Source organism: Miscanthus floridulus, chromosome 2 (assembly GCF_019320115.1).
Source record: "Miscanthus floridulus cultivar M001 chromosome 2, ASM1932011v1, whole genome shotgun sequence".
Taxonomy (NCBI): domain Eukaryota; kingdom Viridiplantae; phylum Streptophyta; class Magnoliopsida; order Poales; family Poaceae; genus Miscanthus; species Miscanthus floridulus.
In genome coordinates, this window is record NC_089581.1 from 36903314 (window position 1) to 36931137 (window position 27824).

General features: G+C 44.8%; 3 protein-coding genes, 1 non-coding gene and 2 pseudogenes across 4 annotated transcripts; 4 read left to right on the forward strand and 2 right to left on the reverse strand.

The window, feature by feature from the left end:
- Positions 1 to 2830: 2830 nt before the first annotated feature.
- Positions 2831 to 2929, forward strand: LOC136541081 (small nucleolar RNA snoR31/Z110/Z27; annotated as a pseudogene).
- Positions 2930 to 3186: 257 nt separating this feature from the next.
- Positions 3187 to 3370, forward strand: LOC136541075 (small nucleolar RNA Z112). Its single transcript, XR_010780179.1, has one exon. It is a non-coding gene; the product is annotated as a small nucleolar RNA Z112 (small nucleolar RNA).
- Positions 3371 to 3465: 95 nt separating this feature from the next.
- LOC136541100 (small nucleolar RNA snoR2/U65) lies at positions 3466 to 3546 on the forward strand (annotated as a pseudogene).
- An 8608-nt stretch (positions 3547 to 12154) lies between these two features.
- On the forward strand, positions 12155 to 15914 carry LOC136538470 (FCS-Like Zinc finger 8-like). Its single transcript, XM_066530435.1, has 3 exons — positions 12155 to 12698; positions 12834 to 13704; positions 15465 to 15914. The coding sequence occupies exons 2-3, from the start codon at positions 12851 to 12853 to the stop codon at positions 15541 to 15543; spliced, it is 933 nt and encodes a 310-aa protein (XP_066386532.1). The 5' UTR covers positions 12155 to 12698; positions 12834 to 12850; the 3' UTR covers positions 15544 to 15914.
- A 7102-nt stretch (positions 15915 to 23016) lies between these two features.
- LOC136538471 (uncharacterized) lies at positions 23017 to 23991 on the reverse strand. Its single transcript, XM_066530436.1, has 2 exons — positions 23478 to 23991; positions 23017 to 23373 (listed from the first exon to the last, which is right to left on the reverse strand). Exons 1-2 carry the CDS (start codon positions 23856 to 23858, stop codon positions 23170 to 23172), a joined length of 585 nt encoding a protein of 194 aa, XP_066386533.1. The 5' UTR covers positions 23859 to 23991; the 3' UTR covers positions 23017 to 23169.
- A 51-nt stretch (positions 23992 to 24042) lies between these two features.
- On the reverse strand, positions 24043 to 24735 carry LOC136536344 (uncharacterized; the record flags this gene model as incomplete). Its single annotated transcript, XM_066528673.1, has 1 exon — positions 24043 to 24735. A coding segment is annotated over one exon (579 nt), but the record flags the coding sequence as incomplete, so codon positions are not given.
- Between the last annotated feature and the right edge of the window lie 3089 nt (positions 24736 to 27824).

Sequence of the window (27824 nt, forward strand, 5' to 3'; positions counted from 1 at the left end):
ATTTAAGATTGTTTAGAAGTTAAAATAATTAATACAAGATGCGTACATGTTAATACTATGTGGAAATTTTTATGAATCCTATGTTTATGAGTATACAAGATTAGCAACGCATCTTTGATCACAGATAAAACCAGAAAATTCGCCCTCACAAGCCCCCGGTCGTCGTGAAAAATTGGCCGTGAAAGATTTTCAGCATCGAATCAACGCCGGGTTCCATGAGCCGTGGGCTGGATCGGGAGGCCCGTGACCAACCCAAGGGCCAAGGGTCCGCTGGGCTCGGCCTGGGTAGTTGGGCTGAGCCCTGTCCAGGTCCCGGGGACAGCGAGCCAGCGTTTCGCCCTACCCGGACGCACGGATAATTATCCACTGCCCCGCCTCGGTACCCGCGTCCCAGTAAAGTGACTGGGAGGGGGGGCCCACCCTGACGGCGTCGGGCCTGTCCGTTTCCACCCGACATGGGGTATTAGCAGCGGGCAACAGTAGAAAAAAAGGACTTTCTGCTGCTGCTGCTGCCACTCCACGCTTTTACTACCACCGCCTGTGCACGTATAAATGCGAGCTCAGACGATCTTGTACACCGTTTTTTCATCTCTACTGACCGATCAAAATTATATAGCTCTCCTCAGAAAAACCAAAATTATACTAGCTCTTCTTAGAAAAACGTCTCTATTGGGGGCCTTTAACTATTATGCACCTAGAAAAATATACTCAGAATTTCATCTCCATTAAAATTAAGAGCTAATAAAACACCAAAACTCAGTTGATGGAGCAGCTGCGCCAGGTGAGAATTGAGCCCGCTCGCCTTCTTGCTCCTGCTGCATTTTTTTTGTTGTATGATGAGAAATTACAGCTTCATTTTTTTATTTATTTTGGGAGCAGCATGTGACTGGGGGCGTGGTTGGCGGATCCGATCAGGTGAAGATCACCAAGCAGCTCGGCAAAACTGGTGACGAACATAGGCGCTTAATCATTGCACTGATATTGAACTCTGCAACGTTGGAAGTAATTGGTTTGTCCTTTTTTGTGATTACGTCTTCTCTAAAAACGGCCAGGTTGACACAAAAATGGCCACCTAATTTTTTGGTTCCTTATTTAAGGTGTATTCGCAAACAAGTCATGTAAATAACCGCAGATGAGACAAAAGTCTGAACTGTTCTAAATGTGTTGTCACGAATCGCTTTCAGGTTCTCTTTCCAGATCACAGATTAGTAATTTAATGTCTTGTTTATTTTTCTCTCATCGTTTGAAGGTCCTGGGAGTTGAGAAGACTGCTTCACAACAGGAAATAAAGAAGGCATATCACAAATTGGCTCTTCGCCTCCACCCAGAATGTTTTTCTACAGTCATTTAGTGCAATGTATCTCAAATATAATGTTATATGCTGCCAGGAAGCCAAAGAGAAGTTTCAGCAACTGCAGAAGGTTATATCCATTCTTGGAGATGCAGAGAAGAGAGCTTTATATGATCAGACTGGCATCACTGATGATGATGTGCGCACCTCTTTTGTAGCACTCCATTTCTACCTTTGAGATTCAAGCAATATTTTTCTGATTCTTCCTTTTCATCTTAGGCACTAGTGGGAGAAGCTGCAAACAATCTTCAGGAGTACTTCAGAATAATGTACAAGGAAGTATGGTTGCTTCTATGTCAGTTGCAGGCTAATGTTGCCTATTAATTTACAATTATATTTTTTTGGGGAAATAAAGTAGGGAAAACCCTTTTGTAGCCTATTAATTTACAATTATATTTTTTAGGAAATAAAGTAGGGAAAACCCTTTTGAGTTTAGTTTACCCTGTTTTATCTTATGAAACTTGCTTGCTTAAGAAAAGGAGAACGATGAACAACTGTAAAAAAAATGCTTCAGCATAAACATTGCAATTGGATTCTTTAGGCACATACCTCAGTATGATTATGTTTAGTTGGAACACTTATTCCTAATCTCCTGTCATGTTCTCTAATATTTTTGCTAATTTTTTGCCCTCTACGGGTCTGGTTTGGATGACGACGTACATTGACACAAAACCATGTACGCAATCCTAATCTGCTGCAGTGAAATTTGATTAGTTTCTTTGTGCTCAGATCAAGTTCAAAGAAACCTCTTCTCACTTCTCTCTTCTGTTTTATTTTTCTGTGGATGCTGAGGCAAGATTTAAACATAGCACATAAGTAACAGGTCTTTCAGGTTCTTTATGTATTGACAGTTTGGCTTGAGTGTCCCATGGCTACATATAACTACAAGTGGTGCTTACTAGATTTAAGGGGCTTTGAAGTTTGAAAAAATATGCTAATGAATTATAGCTCAGTGAAGTGCCTATTTTGTCAGTGTCCAGGTCAACTAATGTTGTTTTCACCAATCCTCTGAAACTGGCTTCATGGATGCAGACTGCAGAGTGATGTAAAAATTGGTAGAGAATTTTTATCGCATAGACTTATGCATTGGCTGACACATTGTTCCCTAAAACCTGCAGATGATGAAGCCAACAGAGGTCACTATGCAGTCCAAGAACAATGAACTTGCTAATGTTGCTAGCTTGCTTGAGAATCTCCAGTAGCTTAGCATGAACAACTCCTCCTCCTCCATAGCCGCCGCCCCCTGCCCTCGCCACATCCCCCTACCTCACAACAGGCGTGTTACAACAATACTTGAGCTTATTGTTGTTTGTTTTTTTAAAAAAAAAATTGTATCCTGATGCATAATCCAACACTTGATCCAAGGCCGGCTTCTGCCGAGCGAGTGATGCACAGACATCTCTGCATTTGAATCCTTAACATCCTTAACTGTATCTCTCGGTGTTTGACGTTGTTGAACTGTATCTCTGTCTTTTTCTTTGTATCAGATGATGAAACCTCGAAACAATCTTAGGACACCTTTTGACACAGTGCCGGTAGCTCTATGAGTGAGAAGGTAATTCTTTTTCTGATGATAATGCAAGTGCTCTTAATTTTGCCTTTTATTTTGGTTTTTGGGTATCTTTTGGTCTTTAAAATTGTTTGCTCTAGGTAGGTATCTTTACAAACTTACACTGTCATGTGATCTGTGGTATGCCAATCTAGAATTACCATGAGATTATTTATGCCAAAAATTGTCCGACTTGCTGTGGCTTATGTGACTATACATATTATACATTTCCTGTTTTGGTCATGTACTCATGTTAGTTTAATCTGATTATATAGACGTAGTTGTAGTCCCAATGAGGATCTCAAGACCTACCTATAGGAAGTGTTGTTTGACAATGTAAACAGCAGCTGCTTCTTTCTGCTGCAAGTGTCTATCCTTCGACCATAACCTCTGGTCTGATCTGGGATGGAACCCCATCTGTAGTTGTTTAATTCAGCTGTGGTGTGATTTAAATTGGGTCCCTAAGGGATTATAATAACTGTCTGTTAACTTATTCAACGTCTTTTAGTTTATGAACTGTAATAATATGCTATAGACAAAAAAACTACAATGAAATAAAAATTCGGGCCTAATGCCACGCTTCTGTTAGCCATGACATTGACTAGAGATGCTATGATTAGGCCGAAACAAAGTTGTTTCAACATTAGCATGGCACACTACTAGCGTTAGCATGGCGCGAGACCAATATTGTTCTAGAATTAACTTTTGACTTAATATGGTCCGTAGCGTTAGCATGTGCATCATACTAGTTAAAAATAAAAAAGACGATCTTGTACACTAAAAGGTCCTTATGTGGTTTTGGTAATTGATTGATAACCTAGGTGGACTAATTGTGTTTATGTGAGATACACAGGTGATTAGTTCACAGGTACATGTGTGTTAGCAGCATATGTCATGAAGGTGAAAATGGCTTGGAGATGTTGCAAAGCTCACACATGTGATGATGAAAGAGCTCATTGCAAATGATACATGACATTGAGTCATGTGATCAAGGTAGAGAAGATCAAGACAAGACTTGGCTTGATGGACCGGTTGTAAGCGTGAAGGGCAAGTCGGAGGCTTTGGAGTGATGGACCGCGTGGCGATGAAGTTTAAGTAAGACTTGGCACCGGTGAACGAAGGCAACGGTGAAAAGCAGGTGAAGTCAAAGATCGATGAACTAATATGATAACATGATGATATGAAGTGGATCATATTATTGTTGATTGTGTTGATGCATGTGTTGCATCGACATTGGAGGAGATGGAATGAAATGCGCAAGGCAAAGGTATAATCTAGGGCATTTCATTTGACCGATCATAGGTGTATAGAGAAGTTTATAACCGGGTTTAGGATAGATGGCCGTACTATCAAGAGGGGCAAATTTGTTTGCATATCGGTCATCTAGTGCCACTCGAGTGATCTAACTTTGCATTATCGCTAGGATTGAGTGGCGTGGCAAGTTGAGTGGCTAATCCTTTGGAAAATAATTGTGAAAATGCTAACACGCATACACATGGTGGTGTACACTTGGTGGTGTTGGCACATTTATAAAGGAGATAAAGTTATAGTTGATGTGAATCAATTCGGTGAAGGAACGGAGGCAAGGGTTCGAAACTCCACCGGCGCCCTATACCCAAAAGACAGGGTCTCACAGAGTCGATCAGACGCTGGTCACGTGGTGATTGGACGCTGGGGTCCTACATCCGGTTAGTGGCAGCAGAGTGCGTGCAGGCATCGATCCTCGACCGGACACTAGCATGGTGCGTCCGGTCAGGCTGACGTACGGTGACATAGGCGACGTAGAAAAGTTGGAGAAGGACCCGACATTGATGCTGTGTCCGATCGTGACCGACCGAACGCGTCTGGTCACGAGTGGAACCTTACTGGAAGTGAGCGGACGCTGAGGTCCTACGTCTGGTCATACACTGTGCTGCGTCCAGTCACAACTTAACCGTTGAGATCAGGTGCTCAGTATTTGAAGCCAGGGATGACGTGGCAGCCATCTGTTGACCGGACGCTGGCAGGGTGCGTCCGGTCGATACGACCGGAGCGTCTGGTCGTCCCAAAATTTGCCCAGTGAAGGGGTAACTGCTAGTTTAGCCCGTGGGGCTATAAATAGAAGGGGGTCTCGGCCATGGCTAGTGATAGAGCACCTCGGGGGACTTTGTGTCCATGCTTGAGAGTGCTTGGGAGCCCTCCATCTCACATATGCTTGATAGTGATCATCCGATTGTGTGTGAGAGCGATTCTAGTGTGATTGCATCGTGAGATTGCATCGAGCGGTACTAGGTGATCGAGTTGCAAGCCGATGGTGCTTCTTACTCTTGGAGGTTGCTACCTCCTAGACGGCTTGGTGGTGGTCTCCGTCGAAGCCCGCAAGAAGCTTGTGTGGTGCTCTGGAGAAGAGCTTTGTGAGGGACATTGTGTTGGCTCCGCGGGAGCTGCGAAGAGTAACTCTAGTTGAGTGTGTCATTGAGCTACCCTCACTTTCAGAGTAGGTTCTTGCGGTCCCCGATATGCGGGCTTGGCGGGTGATGCCAATCAGCCGTCGAACCACCAAGTGAGCGGTCGACACAACGGGAACTAGCGTGTTGACAAGCACGTGAACCTCGGGAGAAAATCACCGTATCAACCTTGTTCTTCCTGTTAGTTTGCAATCTCTTTACACAAGCTTGTGATTACTTTTATATACATTGTGCTTGTGTAGTTGCTCTTATAATTATTTAGCTTGTGTAGCTCTCTAGTTATCTTCTTGCTTGTATAGCATAGAAGTAGCTCTCTTGCGTGGCTAATTTGATTTGTGTAACCTTGTTAGTCATATTGCTTAGTTTGTGTAACTAAGTAACTTGCGCTTTATAATTTGGCTTGTGTAGCTTTGTTATTGAGCATTGCTAGTGAGCTTAGGTGGCTTTGTGCTTTTGATTACTAACATGTGTAGAAGCTCCACCGTTGCTTGAAGTACTAGTGGCATAGGTTTGTATGACCTTGCTGGTAGAATTGATTAGGTGAGCTCTAGCTAGCCCGGCACCCTAATTACTTAATTAGGATATTTGTAATGTGCTAAAGAACATAGATAGAGGGGTATAGTCTTGGCTAGACCGATAGTTTTAATTCCACATTTTGTTTCGGTAAGCTGACACGATTAATTTTAGAAAGAACTATTCACCCCCTATAGTCCGCCGTCTCGACCTTACGTACACCCGAGTGTGCACTTGTCAATTCCAGAACTTGTACTCCTACCTTATTATTATTGGAAAAAAAAAACTCCAAAAGTTGTACCCCTCCTCCTAAATTAACGCCCACATTGTATTTTGAGAAGTCAATTAATTCAAAATTTACTAGATTTACAAAAGAATAATATTTATATTTATATTTATATATCCAAATAGATTTTCTAATAATTTGGTATCATGAATTTTAGTAACTTTTATATAAATTTTGTTAGACTTTAGATTATTTGCTATTTTGGTACGAACTACACGGAGGAAGTACAGACTCTGCACATTAATACTGAGGGCTTCGTGCATGCGGTCCTCTGTCCTTTTCTGTGTGGCCTTCGTCACAGAAGAATTAAATCAAACTATAAATGAGGATTCAATGGTGCTCATCACAAAGCAGAAGGATCCTTTGAAACAAAAAAAAAAGTTCATAAGAATCATCCAGAAAAAAATCACAGAAATTAATTTATTTTTATATGAAAAACATAGGATTCATAAACATTTCCACATTCCGACAGGGCTTAAGACGGATAAAAAAATTGATATGGAAAATATATTATTTTCACCAATTGAAAATCAACAGAGTTTTCTAAACTGAATTTTGGGGTTTCCAAAGTCTTTCTTTTTGTTGACTACACTACAGTAGTTACATCATCAAGGGCCTAAACGACGAGCAAACACGCACGAGCACTTGCGTTGAAACTTCATCAGAGTGCGTTGAAACTGTCTCAAACCGTCACGAAGTCGATGCGTCCTGTCCTGTGCTCGGCAGGCGATGACACAAAAAGTAGCCTGTACGTACCTGCACGACTGTAACAGACGTGACTGGCCTGTTTGTAGTAAATAAATGCATGCGTATACGGTGCGTGTAGCGATATGCGAGCGTATAAAGGTACGTGCAAATGTTTGACCATTGAAAGGCAGCGCAAATGTGCGATGCCAAATGATAATCCTACCGTGTCGGCGAGCACACACGGAAAAACTTCTTCCTTTTTTTTATTTGAAAACAACACATGAGGGTGTTTGGTTCCAGAGACTAAAGTTTAGTCTCTATTACATCGGACATTTAGATGCTAATTAGAAGGATTAAACATGAGTTAATTATAAAACTAATTACATAGACAGATACTAATTTACGAGATGAATCTATTAAGCCTAATTAATACATTATTAGCACATATTTACTATAGCATCACATTGTCAAATCATGGACTAATTAGGTTTAATAGATTCGTCTCGCAAATTAGTCTCAATCTATACAATTAGTTTGTAATTAGTCTATATTTAATACTCTAAATTAGTGTCAAACATCTGATGTGACAGGGACTAAAATTTAGTCCGTGGAACCAAACACCCCCTAAGGATGCAAGCAAATTTATTGGTAAATAGTTTTAAATTTTTTATAATGATTACACCCAGGCCGACCCACCCGTGCTGCACACTGCGTGCCCCGTCCTCACTCCGCCTAATGCTGTTTTTGCCACTCCCAAGATCCACCGGGCGACGAGAGATCCGGTGGTGGCTAGGGTTATGGCATCGGCTACGGGGGGCTGCGTGTCCTGTGGGAGCCTAGGATATCGGCAGCCACGAAGGGGTCCCTCGTCGGCCTCGCAGTAGGCGGAATCGATCTAATCGATGGTGGCGACGACGCGGCTGCCTCCAGTGAACTCAACATGCCGACGAGCCTCACCAATCTCCCAAGTAGCAAGGAGATGTTGTATTGAAAGCAATGTTGTAAGCATATGTTTAATGTGTTTCAGATGTTTCATAGGTACTACATCCGTCCTTAAAAGAATGCAATTCTAGCACAGTGTCACGTTTTAGCATCTTAAGTTTGACCAATTATAAATAAAAAAGTATCTATGTTTATGATACCAAACAAATACCATAGATTAATTACGAAATGTATTTTTATAATAAATTAATTTAAAGACATAACTGTGAATATTATTCACTAAAAACTTGGCCAAACGTGAACCACTTTTCGTGGCACACAGCCCATAGTTGCATTCTTTTCAGGACGAAGGTAGTATGTTGCAAGTGTTTTATATGGATATTGCAAAAGTAGATCGGAATGTTGCATATGTTGCAATGATTGTACACGTATGTTGCAAGCTTTTATTTCCAATGTTTTATCTGTTTTTCAGACATATGTTGCAAGTGTGTTTAGTTAGATGTTGCATATGTTTCACATATATATGTTTCAAGTATTTTATCTGGATGTTGTGTATGTTTGCAATGATTTTAAGTTTTTTTCAGGTATTTTTATAAGTGTTTCAGACACATGTTTTAAGTGTTTCATCTGTCTTTAGACGTACTATTTTGCAAATGATGCATCTAGATGTTTCAAAAGTACATCAAGTGTCGCATCTCCTTCCTCGCCTTCTATTGCCTCGCCTCGTGTCTCCTCCTCACCTTTTGTTGCCTTGCATCTTTCTCAGGCTGCGGTGGGGGCTACGGCGGGGGATGGCAGCGTAGACACGATAACGCGCTCTCTCCTTCTCTGTTACGCGGGCAGAGTAGGGATACCGCTTCTGTTGTCTCTGTTAGTGCGAGCGGCCTGAGATCGGATTCCCGTTGGTGGGCCGCGACACGTGGTGGAGTCGATTCGCGGTTGGCTGGTAGACGCGTCCTGGGTGCCGGACGTCAAGCGCTAGCCTCTCCATTAAATTTTTGCAGGTTATAGATAACCTGTAAAGTTAAGTCTACTTATAGATTCACATATAAATCAGTTTGAAATAAATCTTAACTCTTCTTTCCCTAATGCAAAAACTAAATCTGCCACACCGGGATGGCCATATCAAGACGCATATCCCCTGCAACGGCTAACCGGAGACGAGTTACCATCTCTGTCTCCCATATGCCTTCATCCAAGCGGTCTGCAACCAAGTTGCAACCTAGGAAAATTTATCGTAACATCTACCTCATCCACCGTGCAACTTTTGATAAGTAAAGGCCAAATGATTCTTATTATTTAGAGAATTTCTAGATTTATTTTTACTCTAGCATGTGTAGCCTTGACTAAACATGGAGTCTATTGGGAGCCTTGTATAGTTCTTTTGTTTGAGACCACGCTACTAAATTATTAGCTGCTTACAGTTTGTTGTCGGTAAGTTTTCTCTACCTTATATATAGATAACTAAACAAATAGCTTGTACAATGAGTTGCATGTTTAATTGTCTATAAATTATTTAATGCTTCCATGGTCAAACATGAATAGAAGCGAGAAATTGTTTAACTGTCTGCAACTTTCAATCTTGATCAACTTCGGAAAAATAGAAGAACATTCTATTTTTTCCAAAGAACTTGCAAATCGGCTGAAACTTATAAATAAAATCCATATAAAATAAAAGAAGTTGACAAACCACTTTGTATTTGGATCCCTAAATTTATGTAAGTTTATTTCTCGCTTATGTTTTATTGCATTTTCACCTAGAACTCACCACTTCTTCCTATTTTTGCCATCAGCTCCTTGCTTAAATAGATCACGAACTCGGGAACGGCCGCTATGGCCGGCCGGGGCTGGCCATGCCACCGCCGCGCCATTCGACGGCCGTGCCGTCGTCGTGCCCTTGGACGATCATGCTATCGCTGGCCTCTTTGGCTCCTCCATCGTGTGCTTCTATGGTGACAATGGAATGGGGAGGCAGGGAGAGCACGGGGAATAGGCAACGCCCACACAGGATCGGCTCATTCGTTACCGGGAGAAGACACGCTCTACAACACATCATCGATTTCTCGGAGCATGGACCGAAAACTGGCATTTCGCGAGACGATGACCTCGTCCGAACCGCTGCTCGCGAGGGAGTTTGTTGAAAGTGTTACGACTTAGGGCATGCACAACTCACAGACGGAGTCGTCTGCAACACCCTCGAATCTAGCAAATAGACAGCTAAAAAGATAGGTAATACAATAGAGAGTATGTTGCACTGTCTACAAGTTGTTTAATGTTTTGCATGTACCTAGATCAACCGTGAACACTATTTTGTATATATTTGATAGAAACGGATCAAAAATAAATTAGATGAACATGATTACAATATTTATTTTAAAACCATCAATATAAATTAATATAAGTCATATATATTTTTTTTTAAAAATGGAACACTATATAAGCCTGCACACTAGTTTCAGAAATCAACATGACAGCTTCATACATCAACTTACCTCCATACACCATGAGAGGAAACAAAATCACTTGGTGCGCAAAGAAACCTCGCGAGCGCCGTGCGGGATCCGAGCGTGGGGCGAGTCGCGGAGACGAAGGCCTACAACGCTGCTGCGCTTGTTGGTTCTGCCTCGGAGCACGGGCCCGTGCGTCTGCAAGCTGAGCCGAGGACTTTTTCGCAAAAAAGACGTCTCCGAGACGGGGTACAGACGGCCGTTGTACGTGCCCTTATGAGACGCCAACGACTCAAGGAAACGTGTTGTATGTGCTCTAACAGCTTTTATTAGCTAGGCCCATCAAGATTCTCGAGGTATCTCACGGTCCCAAAGAATGGTAGAAGGCAAGGACAAGAGGTTTGACAAAACAGCGACTACAAATCTTTACACGATTTGGAATATCTAGAAAGAAAAATGTAGAAAGGTCTTTAAAGTTTAATCGCACTACACTTGTCCCTCTACAGATTGCCATTATGATCAAGCAGGGCATCGAACTATTGCTGCTAGGGCACGAGATGTAGGGGTTTATGCTAGAAAATGTAATAATTTAGTTTCTTCCTGTATTTTGTTTTTCCTTTTAGTCCTGTAAATATTTGTCAAACTATATGCTTTCTACTAATTTTACTATTTTTCCATATATTTGATCATGTTTAAAAAAAAATGATTTCTCTATGTGCAATTATTTAAGATGTAGGAATATAGTTTTTTGCAAGTAGTTTTTTTTTATCAATCTAGGAATCCGTCTACCAGTAGACTTGGTTAAATGGAAATTGCAACCCATCATCTCACAATATAGGTTGCTAAACAACGGTTACATTTTCAAAATCAAGATTTTTGCTATCTAACCCTTTCATGATTGAGAGCATCCTAGCAATAGCCCTCAAATTAGAGCCTTTATTTCTGATTCAAGGGTTCCTCTACTTTTGAGGGATTTGTTTTTATCCCGACTCCGACAACAACCCTTAAATCAAGATCTAGTCACATTACACTTATTTTTTGTTTCTTTTTTCTTCCATCTTTCACTTTTTTCTCTGTCATCGATAACACTGCCCTGCACCACCGCCCGTTCTCTTCCCTCTAACATGCGACCCTTCTCCTTGGCGCCTTGACGACATTGGCTCTTGTGCGAGTCCCCACCCTCCTCCCCGTTGGTGCGAGTGCGGCGGTGGAGGGCGCGAGCGTGAGGAGATCAGTGCAAGTGTGTATGGTGGAGGCCAGGAACGGAGAAGACATCGCGAGGAGACCGTCACGTGCGCGGTGAGTCCCTACCCCCCTCATCGGTGCAGTCGCGATGGTGGTGGAGGCCGGTGCAGACACAAGTGCTAGATGTTGAGAATGTAGGATGAACAAAGGAGCCATTGCAGAGAGACCATGATAGAGGTTGATGCCGAGTACAAAGAGAGCGGGTGGTGGCGGATCAGACATCTCGCGAGAGACAACGGCAGATCGGATGAAGGGGGAGGGGATTTAAGGGCCCTCTAATTTTAATGACAAGAGTAGGAGTACGTATGCTCGAAAGTATTTTTTTTATCTCATGGACCCTCAAATATAAGGTAGGTTGTTTTATTTCCCCTAAACCTTGCTGCTAACAGTTCACGAATAGCTTTTCACCGCACGAAGCAGAACAACTAGTGGTACAAGAGATACTACTAGTGTACTATCACAAATGCCGCAATTAACAAGCGGTGATTGCCATTGCAATAGCATAATCAACAAGCGTCACATCCAACGAGCCAATCAGCGTGAATTCAACTCGACCGGAAAAAAATTACCAAAAATCCTGACGACCTGTTGCTTTGCTGCCAGTCTGATTGGAGATGAGCGCGTGCGCGTGCAGGTTTTAAATAACAGGCCCCCTGTCAGCCTCCCCTTCCCCCCTCACCTGGGAGAGAGACGGAGAAGTGGATTAGACATTAGTGGAAGGAGGAGGAAGAAAACCCCTCTCTGGTCTCCGCTACTCAAGAACAGTTACCCCCCGTTACCCCGGCCCCCGGGGGAAAAGAGAGATTAGCAGAGGAAACAAACCCAGGCTTCCAGCTTGTATATGTATAAATACCCAAACCCCACCCAGCACCTAAGAACCGCATATTCGAGCAGGAAGGAGGCGCCTTTCCGGGGGTTTCCCTCTCCAACTCGGGGGTTTTCGATCGGGGGCGGTTTCCGGCGAGATTTTTGACCCGGCCCGGTGGTTGTTTCCATTGATTTCCGTCTGCTATTCCTTCCCCGTTCTTGTTGGTTGCTTTACCTTCCCATTCCCTGATCGGAGCCTGTCGCCGGCGGGGACTCCTCGTGTGAGTTTACTGCCCGTTACTGGGAGAAGGAACAGTGAACAAAATTCTTTGGGTTCTGATCGGATCCGAGGACGGGGCAATGTGGTAGGAGCGGCCATTACTGCCGGAGTTTGATCCATCCAAGGAGGCCGCTTTCTTTTCTGGTGAGCTTTTTGGCCTCTGCGCCGTCTCTGTTCATTCTTTAAAGCGACTACGCAGCAAAAGCGGTCGCAGAAGTTGCCATCTTTTTCCCTTTCATCATTGCTGATGGCATCGCCTGCCTGCTCACACTCACGCAGAAGCAGAGGCGCTCGCCATGCTGCGCAACAGATCGAGAAGAGCGGTTGGTGGTGCTGGTGCTGGTGCCAACCAAGGAGGAGCAGGCGGCCTCATGGCTGAGCTCCCCGCGGCCACTGCCGCCCAATCGCCGAGGCATCCATCGTCGTCCTCTTCTGCTGCCGCTCCTGTGTTCCCTTCCCCGAGGCCGTTAGTGGCGATGGCGCTGCCCCAGGCCGGGCTCCTGCTGGACGGGTCCTCCGAGGGCCCCTCGTCAGCCGTGAGCCCCACCTCCATTCTCGAGACCAAGCAGTTCTGCTGCTCCGCGCTGCCCCCGTTCCTGTCGGAGAGGAGCCTCCGGAGGGCGCACACGGACGCGACCGCGCCTCCGGAGCCGGCCGGCGTCGGCCTCGCCGACGTGCTCCGGGACCACGGGGACGCCAAGGTCGCCGGGGGCAAGGTGGTGTTCGGGTCCCAGCTCAGAATCCAGGTCCCATCCGGCAGGGCCATCGAGCTGGTCTCCTCCCCGATCGAGTTCGGCGCCAAGAACAGGGACGCGCAGCTCGCGGTGCTGTCGCCGGCCAGGAGGTTCCTGCCGGAGATCGTGAGCTCGCCGTCCGCTCGGGTGTTCGCCGGCGGCGTGGCCGTCGTGCCCCCCGGGGAAATGGCCATGTCGGAGGACTACACCTGCGTCATCTCGCGCGGCCCGAATCCGAGGACCACGCACATCTTCGACGACTGCATCGTCGAGAGCTGCGGGGATTTGCTAGTCGACAAGGCTGACAAGGCCGCGGCCGCCGTCGCCGGCGGCGGAGCTGTGGCGTGTGGCTTCTTGAGCTCTTGCCATGCATGCAACAAACAACTTGGACATGGCAATGACATCTTAATCTATCAGTGAGTAATCATCTCTGATTTCCTTCTGTTTCCGCAGTAACGATTTTCTGAATGAAAATCCATTTGGGTTCACTGTAGATCAACAGAACTAATTGCTGTATTTTCAGTAATTGATTTGGATTCCTCTGCTCCTTGCTCGTAAAGTTAAATGCATGAATGATATGTTCACATGAGAGGAAGGACAAATCACTGTCAGACTATTGCCTGTCCTAGAGGAAGCATGAATGAAAAATACATAATGATCGTTTGATGTTAGGAGTTAGGACACCAGCTTTGATAACATGATCTGCTAGATCTGAACCACACAACACCACCACCAAAATAACACATTCAGACACGCAGTGTATGTGTTACCAGTTTATAAGACTTAAAGGGTGTAGTGTAGCAGGAAGAAGAATTTAGCTTCCTGTACTAAAATTGACAGCACCCTGTGTTCTCACAGTGTAATATTTTTCCCATTAGTGACCCAGGAATGTAAAATAACGCTGGTTTCATAACTCCTGCTTAGTCTGTTCACTTGTTGGTTTCAGTCAGGGCTTATCAGCCAGCCAACAGTGTTTTCCTCTCACAACAAACCAGCACCAACCGGGCTTATCAGCCCAGAAACCAACCAGCGAACAGGCTCTAGATGATAATAAGTGAATTGTCATAGGGTTGACACCCTATGGGAGTGAATTTAGGCTAGCTAAAAAAAATCCCATCACCAGCAAAGGCGGGGTTAGGAGATTTTTTAGGCTAACAATGTTGAGTTCTTTTATTGTACCTTAAAAGCAATGCCCTGGAGAGTTTTGGTTATGTACTGTTATTTGACACGAAGATGGCTTTCATCATTGCCTCGGGGACCTTGTGAGTAGTTCTAACGTTGGAGTCGTTTATGACTTTCTGATTGGAGTGTGGATCATACAGTACATATTTAGTGGATCTTATCAAGATTATATCAGTTTTAGTGTGACCAATCTTCACTGATAGTTTGATACCCCTTTAAATTTAATACTATACACTGCTCATCGGAAACATGTTGCTTGCTCATTTGAGATCGTGACGCCTTGATTTCCTGTTGCTTTCGAAGGGAAACTTGCTCCTTGTTTAAGCCACATATTTAAAATACAGTGCCACCGTGCATCAAGAGGTCCCTTTGTATGTTTACTTGGAGTAGCTGCTTATAAGATTTAGAATTCCAGATTGTTACGTTTCGCTTTCACATCGAAAACTACACAAAGGAGTTCATTATCCTATGGCAGGGGTTTTTATATTGACAATTTGCAAATTAATTTGCACCCATTGATGCTGCTAAATGAGGTCCACGTCCCAAGCCGTGCTGGTCTTGGTGCTCCTACTCCTAACTCCTGACCATGAGCAGGACCAGCCATCATCGCCAAAACAAAAGTTTCAACATCGTAGTTGCGAATTTGACAGCCTCTTGATACCAAAAGATATATACTGAGTTTGCTTTGATAAGACGGGGAAAGGGATTTTCGCCTTGTCTTGTTCTCGTTTTTCCTTGCTTGCTGCTGTGTATGATCCATGGAAGTGCTAAACGGTAGCTTTGAGATGTGCTCCCAAAACATTTTTGGTTCGCATCTTGCTGGTTCTCTAATTCCTCGAGCACAGTAGTTTTATTTGTGCCTGTGCTGTTCACAAAGACGTAGCGTGAGCAGTGCTTCTCTCGAAAAGCTATACACGTTTTCTAATCCATCAGTTAGGTCATCACTGTTCTGTTATGATATAATTGTTCCTTTTTTTGTCTCTCTTTTCTCCAGAGGTGATAAAGCATTCTGCAGCAGTGAGTGCCGGTACCAGGAGATGCTTTTCGACGAAGCAGTGGACAATTTGCGCTAGGCGATGAAGGGACAGGAGGGTGTTAGTGGAGAAGGCATGATAATCCTGAATAACCGAGAAGAGATTTCTTTCTTCTTCTTTTTTCCCCTTTCTTTTGTTTCCTTTCGTTCTGTCACCTTTGCGAGATTGCATGCTGTTTTTGGTCATGGAGGAGGAGGAGGGAATGATATAGTCTTTTGCGGATTAAAGACCTTTGGAGCCCACTTTTGTAAGAGGTTGAAGATTGATGACCTGGGCTTCTTGTTCATGCAACTTTCCCAGTTAGTTCCGAGCTATGATGCTCCTGTTCTGTTCTGCTTCGAATGCTTGTCCATGTGACTCGCTCATTCAGAGTGGATTCTGAAGTAAATTGAAAGAAAGAAAAACTTAGCTTCCTTTGCCCCGTTTCTATGCGTCCTGTAAGAAAAATAGACCCTAGGTCTATTTACTTGGAATTTTGGTGTTTGATGACCAACACAACTAAATTAGACTAATAGATTTACAAGTAATTGTTTTATAGTTCAATAGGATGCAAAACATGACTTGGACGAAGGCGACGTGATGATCCGATGATCAACACCTCAAGAAAGACATGTGAAGATGCATAGAAGACATACAAGGTTAAGCAAAGTCCAAGCACGAAGATTGAAACCAAGCCGGACGTAAGATCACGAAGAAACGAGCCCGGCAGAGATGATCGGACGCGGCCCTATGAGTGACCGGACGCGTCCGATCAGGTGCTCGGCAACACTAGGCGTCGGTAGTTGTGACCGGACGCTGAGCAACAGTGATCGGACGCTGAGCGAAGCAGTGTCCGGACGCACCGGCGACACTGTTCATCGTAACGACAGTGTTTTCAGCGTGACCGGACGCGGCAGATTAGACGACCGGACACACGAAGTGCACCGTCCGATCGAGTCCAGAGAGATTCCAGAGCGGCGCCAGCGCGACCAGACGCGTCCAGTCGATGATGACCGGACTATGAGCCGAGTCCGATCAACGCGCGCGCTCCAACGGTCGGGACGACTGGACGCGTCCGGTTAATAGCAGAAAGCTAGGTTTCGTCCCCAACGGCTACTTTCTCTGTGGGACTTATAAATAGACTCACCCAACCGGCCTTTTGAGTAGAGTGAAGCCGAGAAAACATACGAAGGGTGTTGATACATCATTTTAGTGATCTCCACTTGTATAGGGCTTAGTGATTTATTATGTGATTAGCGTAGGTGTTTTTACGAAGTGCTTATGTTGATTAAACCACCGCTTATGCTCTTGCTCTAGGTTTAGTCTTAGTGTTTAGTGAGGTTTGCATACTTTTACCACTCGGTGCTTGCGCGCACCATTGTTGTACATCGAATGGGCTTGTAGTCTTGTGAGATCATATCAACCGCGTTTGTGGTGTGGCCGCCACCGTATACCGAAGGGAACAAGACCCGCGGCAGTTCGGCCGAAAGCTTGATAGTGAAGACGGCGGGGAGCATCCGGGAGAGGCTTACCGGAAGGCACGTCGGAGACCCACTTGTGCGTTGGGGAAGGCCCGAGGTTTTCCACGGAGATACCCGACCGGGAGCTTGGCCCTTGTGAGGGATTCCTTGCGAGGGGCTCCAATAAGGACTAGGGAGAAGCTTACGCGCTTCTCGATACCTCGATAAAAATACCGGAGTCGTCGGCAGGAGTTTGCATATCTCTACCCTACTCTTTAGCTTCCGCATTTATATTATTTGTATAACTCCTTTTGCGATAGAGATATCGTCACACTAACAAAATCGTAGTTGCACATTTAGATAGTTTATCTTTTGCATAGGTTTTGCTAATAATAGAAAAAGATGTCATAGTTTAGAATTAGACTTTTAAGTTGCCTAATTCATTTCTCTCTTAGACGCCACGGTCCCCTTTGACGTCCATCGTCATATTCTGTGCTTGGTAATCCATCAGAATCAGATTTGTACTGTCTAGTAGTATTTTCCAAAAGGATGATCCACAGAATAAAAAAAAAAACACAGACTTTTTCAGTGATTCAGGGTGCTAAAGAAGGGGTAGGGTGGAGAGCTTGGTGTAGCAGCTAGGCTAGCTCCATGGGGGGGCAGCCGGCCAACCAGCAGCACAGCCAATCACTTGTATAAACTTGTAAGGCCTGCCCACAAGTATACTAACATCTCAACAACCCCTAATCATCATAATGTTTTCTGGGAGTGTGCTGGACCGATGCTAGCTGATTGTGATTTGTCCTGGCGTTGTGTTCATCTCCACGCTTTGGCCCGTGGACGGTCTGATTCTCTTCGCTTTCCTTTCCTCCTGCTTTTGGTCTCTCCTCTCTGGTACTACTCTACTGCATTATTGCGTCGGCACAGCGTATGAAATTATTGTGAATGAATCAAGCGCTCGTGCTTTAGCAGTTGTTAATCATGGCAAAGGACGCTGCAGCTTTTGACCCTGGAAACTGTTCTGGGAGACATTCGGATGGATGCTTGTGGCCGGCCGTTTGGGCAAAACTGGTAGAGTGATAGGCATCAGTATGGCCGGTCTGGCTCAGTGAAAGATGCAGTTTTAGCTTCATCTGCTCGTGCTTGCTAGTGTCCCTCTCTTCTGAAACTAAGGCGTCAGTATTATGGCTCCATCCAGGTGTTGCAGTTCAATTTATTGAATTGAAGCCAGGCCATCATCAACTCTGGACAGCTAATGCGCGCTGCACCTATCGATAAGATTCTCGGTATGCATGGAAGAGAATATGAGGACTTTATTTTAATGGGTCAAATATAATTCCTCATTATCTTAGGTCATTTGTTATGAAGTAGGACAGACTAGCATTATTCAGAAGTCTGAAATATTCGTACTTGATGATGTCGAACGTTACTTAAGAAATGCTAACATTCTCAACCTAATGTTTCAGAAATGTTGACAAGGCCATGTTCGCTTCTCTTATAATCTGTCTTTTTCAGCTTGTTTTTTTAACCGGAACAGTATTTTTCTCTCACAACAAAATAGCCGGAACAATGTTTCGGTTTGTTTTTTCGACGAAGCTAAAAAGCCCTCTTCTAGTCCGATACCCTGTCTTTATCATTCATTGGAGCTACGCGATTCCTCTATTATTTCTCTGATGATACCGGAGTATAATATGTGTCAAGTGTTCTGGGGCTGCGTGTTACACAAAACAAGCATTTCTCTCACACGCCTTCTGTAGCTCTGCACTGTTTTTTTCTAATAACAGTGCCTTCTGTACTTCGATCACCAGAAAATGGTTGCTTGTTTAGTTGACGGGCTCTTGCCGGTGAGATTTTAGATGTGTGAGTCGGTCCCAAATTCAAATTAGCAAACGTTGGCTGGTTTTCAAAATCAGAGAACAAACATGACCATTTTGTTTTCTTAGGAAAAAGTTGTTTCTGCAGTTTTCATTTTTGGAAGCTACAAAGTTATATTTATAACTTTTATGCATAGTATTTTACGGGACATAACTTATCACTACAATTTGTAATCATAATTTTTCAATATATTTTGACAAAATTTTATAGACAACTTATCTTGACAATTTTTCTACATGACTTTTGGAACCCAACTTTTCTACAATGATTCTGTGGCCGTGGCATCTAATCCGACATGTACTTCACGTTTTCTCACTCTCTTTTCACATTTTATTTTTTATTTTCTTTTCTTTTTAATTTTTGTATTAACTTTATCTTTTTTTCTTCTCTATACTATGAACAAAAAATGTAGAAAAGTTTACCCAGAACAAATTATATCAAAAAATATGCCGGATAAGTTGTGTATAAATATCTTGAAAGACGCTGAACAACAAAAGTTATGTGTATAAGTTATATTATTTGTAAAAATTTATTATATAGTAAAAGTGTAGATATAAAATTTATGTTGAGAAATTATTATGATAATTGCTGATAGTTATGAGTAAAAATTGGGTTGACAAGGTCATGTAGACAAAAGTTGTCATGATAATTTGTCTATAAAAAATACATAAAAAACTATATTGGAAAGTTTATGATAAGAAGTTGTGGTGATAAATTTGGTCCTGCAAAATACTATGCATAAAAGTTATGAGTATAACTTTATAACTTTCTAAAAATAGAAAGTTTTGCAAACATTTTTTTTTTACAAAAAAGGAAAGTTGCACAAGTTTGTCTCATGGTTCGATCATATGAAACTATTAAAATGGGTCACTTTTCGATTGTTATTCACCCAAAAAATTATATTATAAAACTATGTACTTTTATGATTTTTTTCATATAACATAATGACTTTTGCTACTCTTAAGAATTGGAATCAATTGGCCCTTGAGTAGTTTCTCATGATTCTGATTCTTGCTTCCTACATCTCCTCTTATTTAGAAATATTTGAAGTGGTTCTCTTCAAGTGAAACCAATTAAATGGGTTGGTTTCGATTTTTTGAATTGTTCTTCACCTATGAATAAATTACATTATAAGACATCTATGTTTACGATGTTTTCATATGAAATAATGATTTTTTGCTACTCTTAAGAATTAGAATCTGGCCAGCTCGGGAAAAAAACGATTTGAGAAAGCGATTTTGATTCTCGGGAAGAAACTGGATACAAAACAAGGGATGACTAATGTGGTAGTTGTGGCAGCGGATGGACAGTGGCAAATCTAGAAATGAGGCAAGAGGGGGTTGAGAGTTAGGGTGTCTGGTCGGGTGGGGCTGGGCCTTCAGAATTTTCATAGATTATCGAGAGAGAAAAATTAGAGGGTTTTTCATGTGTGCCATTACAAAAGATGGCAATTACCTACGTGCCACAAAAAAGTTCAAGCGCACTCAGGTGTCATCTACCGTAACTTCTTTGTCGTTCATGCCATTTCCGTCAATGTTCGGTTTGGTTTTCACGGTCTAAGCTCTGACATGTGGGACCTGCAAGTGAATATGTCCAAAATGCCCCCTCTCTCCTATGCCTTATCCTCTCCTTCACCCGATTGCGAGTCAGGAGCAGCCGCGCTGCCGTTGGCGTTGGGCCGCCTGGGGGCCTGGGCAGTGACCTGTGGACCTTGGCGGAGTCGGCAGCCGCGGAGGCTGGCGCTCAGCTACCACAGCGGATGGCGGCAGCCAGCGAGCGCGGCGACCTCGGCGGTGGTCCCCACTCCGGTGCTCCCCGCTACTCTTCTCCCGTCCGATGTCCATGATTGGTGCGAGCAGCCCGACGATGGCGCATAGTGTGCAGTGCCGATGCCGCAGCACGTCGACTGCGGCCAAGCAGCACGCGCAGCGAGCGCTCGGCGACCGCCACGGCCTCGTCGGCCTTGCCGTTCCGCGAGGGTTGCCTTGGGCGTGAGGTCGGCCACAAGGTGCCGCCATGAGCACCCGCATCTGTCTCTGTCTCTCTGTATGCGTGCGGGCAGGGGCGGGCTACTGGTACTTGCAGATGGCTGGGCCTCTGCTTCTCGAGGGATCGATCAATCGGTGCCCCTCGTGCGATGCGTGCATAGTAGATGGCTGGGCGGGAGGACGGAGAATGCCGGGTGGGAGCACGGTTTGCACAGTAGTAGGCCCCTGCATCTTTGCGGTGATGCCGAAGGAAGACGCACATGCACACCACATGTTCGAGCGAATGCCTGATCCACGGGCTGCCACCCGCTCCATATTCTCTTGTTTGAAAAGGATTGTTTGTCATTTTTAAAATTATGCTTGCTAATACAAGGAGATGTCTGATGATATTGTTTTTGTTTTTCAATATTTAGTTTAACTTAATATTATTTTTGTTTTGATTTTAGTCCTCAAAAATATTGCTGTCAAAATATGTTGTGTAGCAAGATTTTCAAATTTATGATATTCAAAATAAAAAATATTGCAAATAATTTAAATACCAATTAAATTAGTGCGGTCAATAATGGTCAACAGCAATTAGTTTGGTGCCAAAACACTCAGCCAGGGAGTGGCATAGGGGAAAACAGAACTTTATCTCGCTTCTCTAGCCTGAGGGTATTTAAGTCTTTTCACAGCTCCGTTAGCCACCGGTAGCAACGAATGTGAACGGAATGACGTGGACGATAAAAAAGTTTCAGCCGATGGCATCTAGGTGCGCTCAAACTTTTTAGTGGTCTATAGGTAATTACCATCTTTTATAATAGCACACAGTTAAAACCCTCGAAAAATTATTAGTAGTGTAGTAGTCACCTTGTTTTGGAATGGACTAGGCCTGGAGCCCCCAAACCCCCCACCCCAACCGCCCGTGTGCAGGTATGCCTCTGCGGACGGGAGTATAGTATGTTGCCTGCTATAGGTTGCGACGTACATAGTCACATAGAGCATGTTTCGATCAGCTAGAACTAATTATTAGCTAGGATTAAAATTAGCGCAAAATTATTGAAGCTACTTACCTAACAACTAGTTGGAGATTTGGCTTAAAAGTTAGCCCATCTATTAGCCCACTATTTGGCTAAGAAATAGTTAAAAATTAGTTAGCTAGCATTTAGCCATATTATACATCAAACATCCCATAAATGGAAGAAAGATTTTTTGTGTGAATGATGGGACGTATGGGAATGTTTAACATCAGTCTCTACCCTGCAAAGGAATAAGGAATTTGTTTAATTGGGCCAAATAATTTCTGATTAGCTTGGTCCATTTAATATGAGGATGTGGTACTATATAACTGCAAAAAAGTCAGAACATCCATACCTGTACTTGACACCATACATTTATCTCAGAGATGCTATGTTCTCACAAAAATATTGCAGAAACATCGACGAAGTCATATGGTCCAATACCGTGTACTGAGGTTCATGCGGAGCCTCCCTAGATATAATGAAGTTGCGTTTGCTAGAATTCGAACTAAGAGATTTTTATGACCTTGCTTGATGATGTTAAATTGAGTTTTATGTCCTATATAATCAGTTGCACGGTTGCACCCAAAAAGTCATTGAGGTAATGAGCTGCATGTGGCGACCACTTGCACTCAAATGTCTAAACTGATGGAGAAATTGGACTATACAATTAAGGGCATTTTTAGATTGATTAAAATAATTAAGTCACTAGCTACTAAAATAACCGTAGCTAATTCAAACAGTCTAGTTTGTAGTCTATTTTAAACTTTTCAATCATATAACATATTGTTGTGGTTCGTTTGTGCGCGGTACGCACGCTCTAAAGCAACGGCACAAATTGACCATCAAAATCCGTCAGTCATCAGCTCGACGGTCGCCATCTGGTGCGTATCAACTTAAAAAATGCTATTAACTAGTTTCCTCCAGCTATTGCAGCTTATAAAAAAAGTTTAGCTGATCCAAACATGGTCTAAGCTTCAACACCATCATTCAACGGAGGAAATTGATTATTTATTTGTATTCATTTTCCTACTGAGAGTCTGAGACCCGGAGTTGTATGTCCTGATCAATTGCACGGTTGCACCCAAAAATCATTGACCTGCATGTGGTGACCACTTGCACTCAAAGGTCTAAACTGACGGAGAAAAATGGACACTTAACCTTCGTTCAGCACCATGTCTTGATCATTCACCAGAGGAAATTTGATTCTTTCTTTGTAGCAGCATTCATTTTCCTGCTGAGAACCGCAGTGTAAAACCGTCACTGCCAAGTTGCATGCATACACAAATTCTGGAACGCACACGCACATTACAGTTACAGAACACACAACCATCTCCAGGTAGCACAGCGACACCGGTCACCGGGTCACGCACGGTCGGACGACAAGAAGCTATAGATCACCGCGTCTCTGGCCTCGCGGCCGCCGCGTCCGGCGATGTAGCGGCGCAGCACCCCCTCCCTGTGGAAGCCGGCCTTCTCCAGCACCCTCTGCGACCGCACGTTCTCCACGTCCGTTATCGCCTCCAGCCGCTCCAGTCCCGGCAGGTCGTCGAACACCCTGCCCACCACCTGCGCGAGCACCGCACCGCCGGGCGCATCATGGAGAAAGACACACGATTACGAACGACGCCATGTCCAAGAACGCCCCGTGCGCGAGCTGGTCATTACAGTACCATCCTGATGGCGGCGGCGGCGATGCCGCGGCCCCACTGGTCGTGCGCGAGGGCGTAGCCGAGGTTGGCCCTGCGGCCGCCCTCGTCGGCGTACGGCCACACGGACACCTGCCCCACGGGCACGGGGCGGCCGTCGCCGACGCAGACGGCGCGGAACCACGGGTGGCCCAGCACGGTGTCCCTGATCTGCGCCACGGCCTGCTCCAGCGTGGCGCAGAGCGGCCGCTTCAGGTACCGCATCACGCGGTCGTCCGACGCCCACGCCATGAAGGCGTCCGCGTCCGCCAGGCCCAGCTCCCGCAGCGACACCACCGGTGCGTGATGCTGCCCTCCGTCCCGTCTCTGCCCGTGGTGCACGTCGCCGTCGGCCGCCGGCTCCATCGTCGTTGCTCGCCTCTGGCTGAGATTAGCTTAATTTGCCTCCCAGCCCCGCATCGATTGCTGCAACTGTGTATACGACTTTGATGTGTTGCGATTCGCGTCAAACGTGTCGCGGTCAATCGGTCGGTCATATGGATAAGAACATGATACTACGAGTAATTAACAATGTTGCACGCACTACCAAATGATCTTATCTTGATCTCCTTTTGACTTTCCAATTCATAATTTTCTTCTTCAAATTTTCACTCACACACATCATACGTGACGTATGCGCAACAGCGACAGGCCAGGAAGATTATTAGCATCGCAGCCCATCGGGCTTGTTCTGCTGCCGCCGACGGTCCGTATCCGTATCGACGACGATGCTGAACATGACCATGTCCCTGGGCCTGCCCTTGAGCAGGATGTACTTGCGCAGCACGCCCTCCCTGACGAAGCCGGCCTTCTCCAGCACGCGCTGCGACGCCGGGTTCTCCACGTCGGCCACGGCCTCCAGCCGCAGCAGCCACGGCCACGCCGCGAACACGGCCTCGGCCGCCGCCCGCACCGCGCGCGTCGCCACGCCGAGGCCCCAGTGCGCGCGCGCCACGCGGTACCCCACGGACGCCCTGAACAGCCGCCCGTCGTCCTCGGCGGCGGGGCCGGGCTTCACGGAGATGGACCCGACCACGGGGAGGGGAGCGCCGGCGCCGACGCCGGTACCGGCGCAGATGGCGATGTAGCGGCGGGCCTGGTCGACGTGCTCGTAGGCGTCGCGGCGCTGGAAGCGGACCGCGCGAGGATCGGGCGCCCATGACATGAACGCTTCCACTTCCTCGTTCGCGACAATTGGAGGCCTCCTTACATATCTGTCTTTGTAAACAGTAACTCTTCTATGTTTTGTTATTTTTTATGAGGTGGCACGTCAGATAAGCACGTCAGCGTGACAGGAAGCTTGAGAACCCTAACTTAACACGTGAAATGACCACGCTGCCCTCGCCTCCGTCTTCTGTCTTCAGCTAGTCCAGCCCTGAGTCAAACCCAGTTTCCCACTCCCCTTCTTCCCCACTCCTGGCGACGGCGACGGCGGCTGTGGCGGACGCGGCGGTGGCGGTGGCATCGAGTCTCCTTCCCCTTCCTTGGACGCAGAATGACCATATTGGGTACTGCCCGCACTCCCCTAAACCCTATTTCCCCAGTTGATCCTCGCTCCCCGTACACCCCATGGCTTGGAGAACGAAGCCCTCTTCGTCAAGGAGCATGGCATCGTGGGCTATCGAGGAGGAAGACACCGGGAAGGAGACTGGGCTCCCGCGTGTCCCACATGCAAGAGAGAGAGGGTAATCGAGCTGATAGTGAGGACAACGGAGAACGGCAACCAGGGGTGCGTGTTCTTCGAGTGTCCCAGAAATGTGCCCGGGGTAAGGGTTTTTCTTGATCCATTTTGATTTTTTCTTAATTTTAGTTTTGGTTTTGGGTTTGGTTGAATAACCCTAACTGTTGGGCATTTTACAGATGGCTAGTAGATGTAGGTTCAATGAATTCCAGAAAGCGTACTTGAAGAAGCTGGTGGAGTTGAAGTTTGTTGTCATTGATCTTGAAGCTGGCCTAGATGCAGAAGAAGTAGAAGAAGCTTGCGGATTTGGTGAAGAAGAAGCTCGATCAAAGTGTGCTAGGAAGAACAGCATGGACGCTAAGATGGATGTCCTGATTTCTTTGCTTAAGATGTTGATTTTAGTGTTATTTGTTGTATGCATTGTTGCCATAATGTATGTGTTCCAGTGAATGGTTGTTCTCAGTAGTAGGAAAATGTATGTTGAACATGTTAATGCAATGGAAAAATGTATGCTGAAATGTGATGTGAGTCACTTTGTAGATCCTTATTCTGTTTTTTCATCGTAGTGTTAGTTACCAGAACATTTGCCAGTTAGAAAGAGCATGGGTGGGGATTGGGCTTATGAGGCATTGAATGAGAAGTTCTAGTGAGAGCTTAAGGACTTTGTTTCGATGAGAAAGTGATGGATGTATTCCGAAGCAAAGGAGTTTGACAAATAATTAGTTTTTGATAATTATGTCTTTAGAAGCAAAACTTGTGGTCATGACTAGTCTAATAAACCAAAAAATTCTTGAAAAAAAAACAAATGTTGATCTTCACTCATCGTCTTGGCAGGCTGCACTGACTTTAAATCGGAGTTGGAACGGGACAATAAAGGAAGTAGGCAGCATAGTTTGACACTAACCACTTTGAAGGAGATTTAGAAAACCAAATGAGCTAGACTTCTCTTTTACCAAGCTAATCCATTATTAGGTTCAGCAGTTGCCATACACAACTGATCCATACATAATAGGTCCATACTGGCAATGACAGCCATACATAACATGTCCATGATAGCCATACATAATTGGTCATAGGAGTTTCAGTCTCCAAAATACATACAAAAGAACAGCCATTCAAATAGTGGTTATGCCTTAGTTACCAGCCTTTGTTGGTGTTGCCTTCTTTACCTTAGTAGCTAGCTGTTTCTTCCTTGGGGTCATTTTTTGGCTGGTTGCACTGCTGCAGCTTCATTTGCTGGTACTACCTCCAGTGGCACTGGTCCATCTAAGTCCAGCCTCTTGCAAGTGAATAACTAGTTAGTTGATTGTGCATCTCACAGTACATTAGTGGCTGGTTGATGTAAATGGAAGCAACAAACCTTTTGTTGTCTGGTGCTTGATCCACCTGCACTGCTGATCCTTGCACAGCTTGACCTGCAGCTCCATCATGTGCTTGCTTAGCTGCTGCCTCCCTTGCTGATGCTGCTCTGGTCCTTGTTGTCCTTGCAGGTTTTGTTTGTTGCTACCTCTCCCTCCTTAGTTGTTTCTTTGTCAGCAGTTTTCTTCTTCTTTCTTGTAGTCTTTGTTGTTGCTGCCTTAGTGGTGGGAGCTGATGTTTCCTCTCCCTCCTTTGCTGGTTCATCCTCACTAGGTTTCTGCTTCTTCCTTCTAGACTTAGTGGTTGTCTTCTTGGTCCTCTTCCTATACATGATGTGTTAGTAACTTAGATAGATTAGTGTAACAATAACTGCAGAAACTGCAAAAGAAACATACCTTTTTGTGCCTGTTAGTGGACACCTCTAGCTGGTGGCTCTATGGCCAAGCTCACCACAACTCTTACATGTCACTTGCCTTGTTGCTTTCCCTGTCCTCTCCAAATAACTGAGAATCCTATTCTTCCTTTGTCTCCTAGGTCATGTCTTTTTCTTGGCCACTGGTGGAAACACTTTGAAGCCCTTGTCAACTGTAGGCCATTGTTGCTTGTCAGTTATGCTGGGTATCACACCTGCATAAGCTGCATATAACTTCTTCACTGAGTAGTACCCATTGACATACTTTTCCATGTCTGGCTACCTTTTAGTGGTGATCACAGCAAGGGCATGTGGGGAGGGCTTGCCACTGAACTGCCACTCCCTACATGTACACTCCTACAGATCTAGGTAGACAACATGCCTTCTGATCTCCTCTCCCTTGTACATCATAGTCACTTCAGCTTCTTGGGGGTTCCCTTTAGTCACGTGGAGATGATCTAGTCCCTTGCTGGTAGCATTTAGTTGGTGAAAGACAGCAGGAAAGATGACACCAGTCAAAGCTAGTGAGATCTTCCTTCTTTTCTCAAACAAGACCATTGTCTTGATCCTAATTGCATCTACAAGGGAGTCCAGTGGCAGGTCTTTGAGATGTTTGATCCAAGCATTCCAGCACTCAGCAAGATTATTATTTATGTAGTCACACTTAATGTCTACTGAGAACTTGCTTCTAGCCCAGAGTAACTTGTGATGCTCATTTAGCCAAGGTAAGATGTCTACTGAACCTACAACAACCTTGGCCATGAGCCTCTCATACTTCTCCTCTGTGTAAGCTCTAACTGCTGGCCACATGTATTGACCCAACAATGAACCACTACCTTGCCATTGAGAAAACCTTTTCTTTATGTTGTCCATCAAATGC

Coding starts and splice junctions, on each gene's coding strand:
- LOC136538471 (XM_066530436.1), bottom strand. CDS start 23,858: ATGGAGCCGGCGGCCGACGGCGACGTGCACCACGGGCAGAGACGGGAC. Junction 23,374..23,477: donor CCGCCGCCGCCATCAGGATG/GTACTGTAATGA, acceptor GTGCTCGCGCAG/GTGGTGGGCAGGGTGTTCGA.
- LOC136538470 (XM_066530435.1), top strand. CDS start 12,851: ATGCTGCGCAACAGATCGAGAAGAGCGGTTGGTGGTGCTGGTGCTGGT. Junction 13,705..15,464: donor AATGACATCTTAATCTATCA/GTGAGTAATCAT, acceptor TCTTTTCTCCAG/AGGTGATAAAGCATTCTGCA.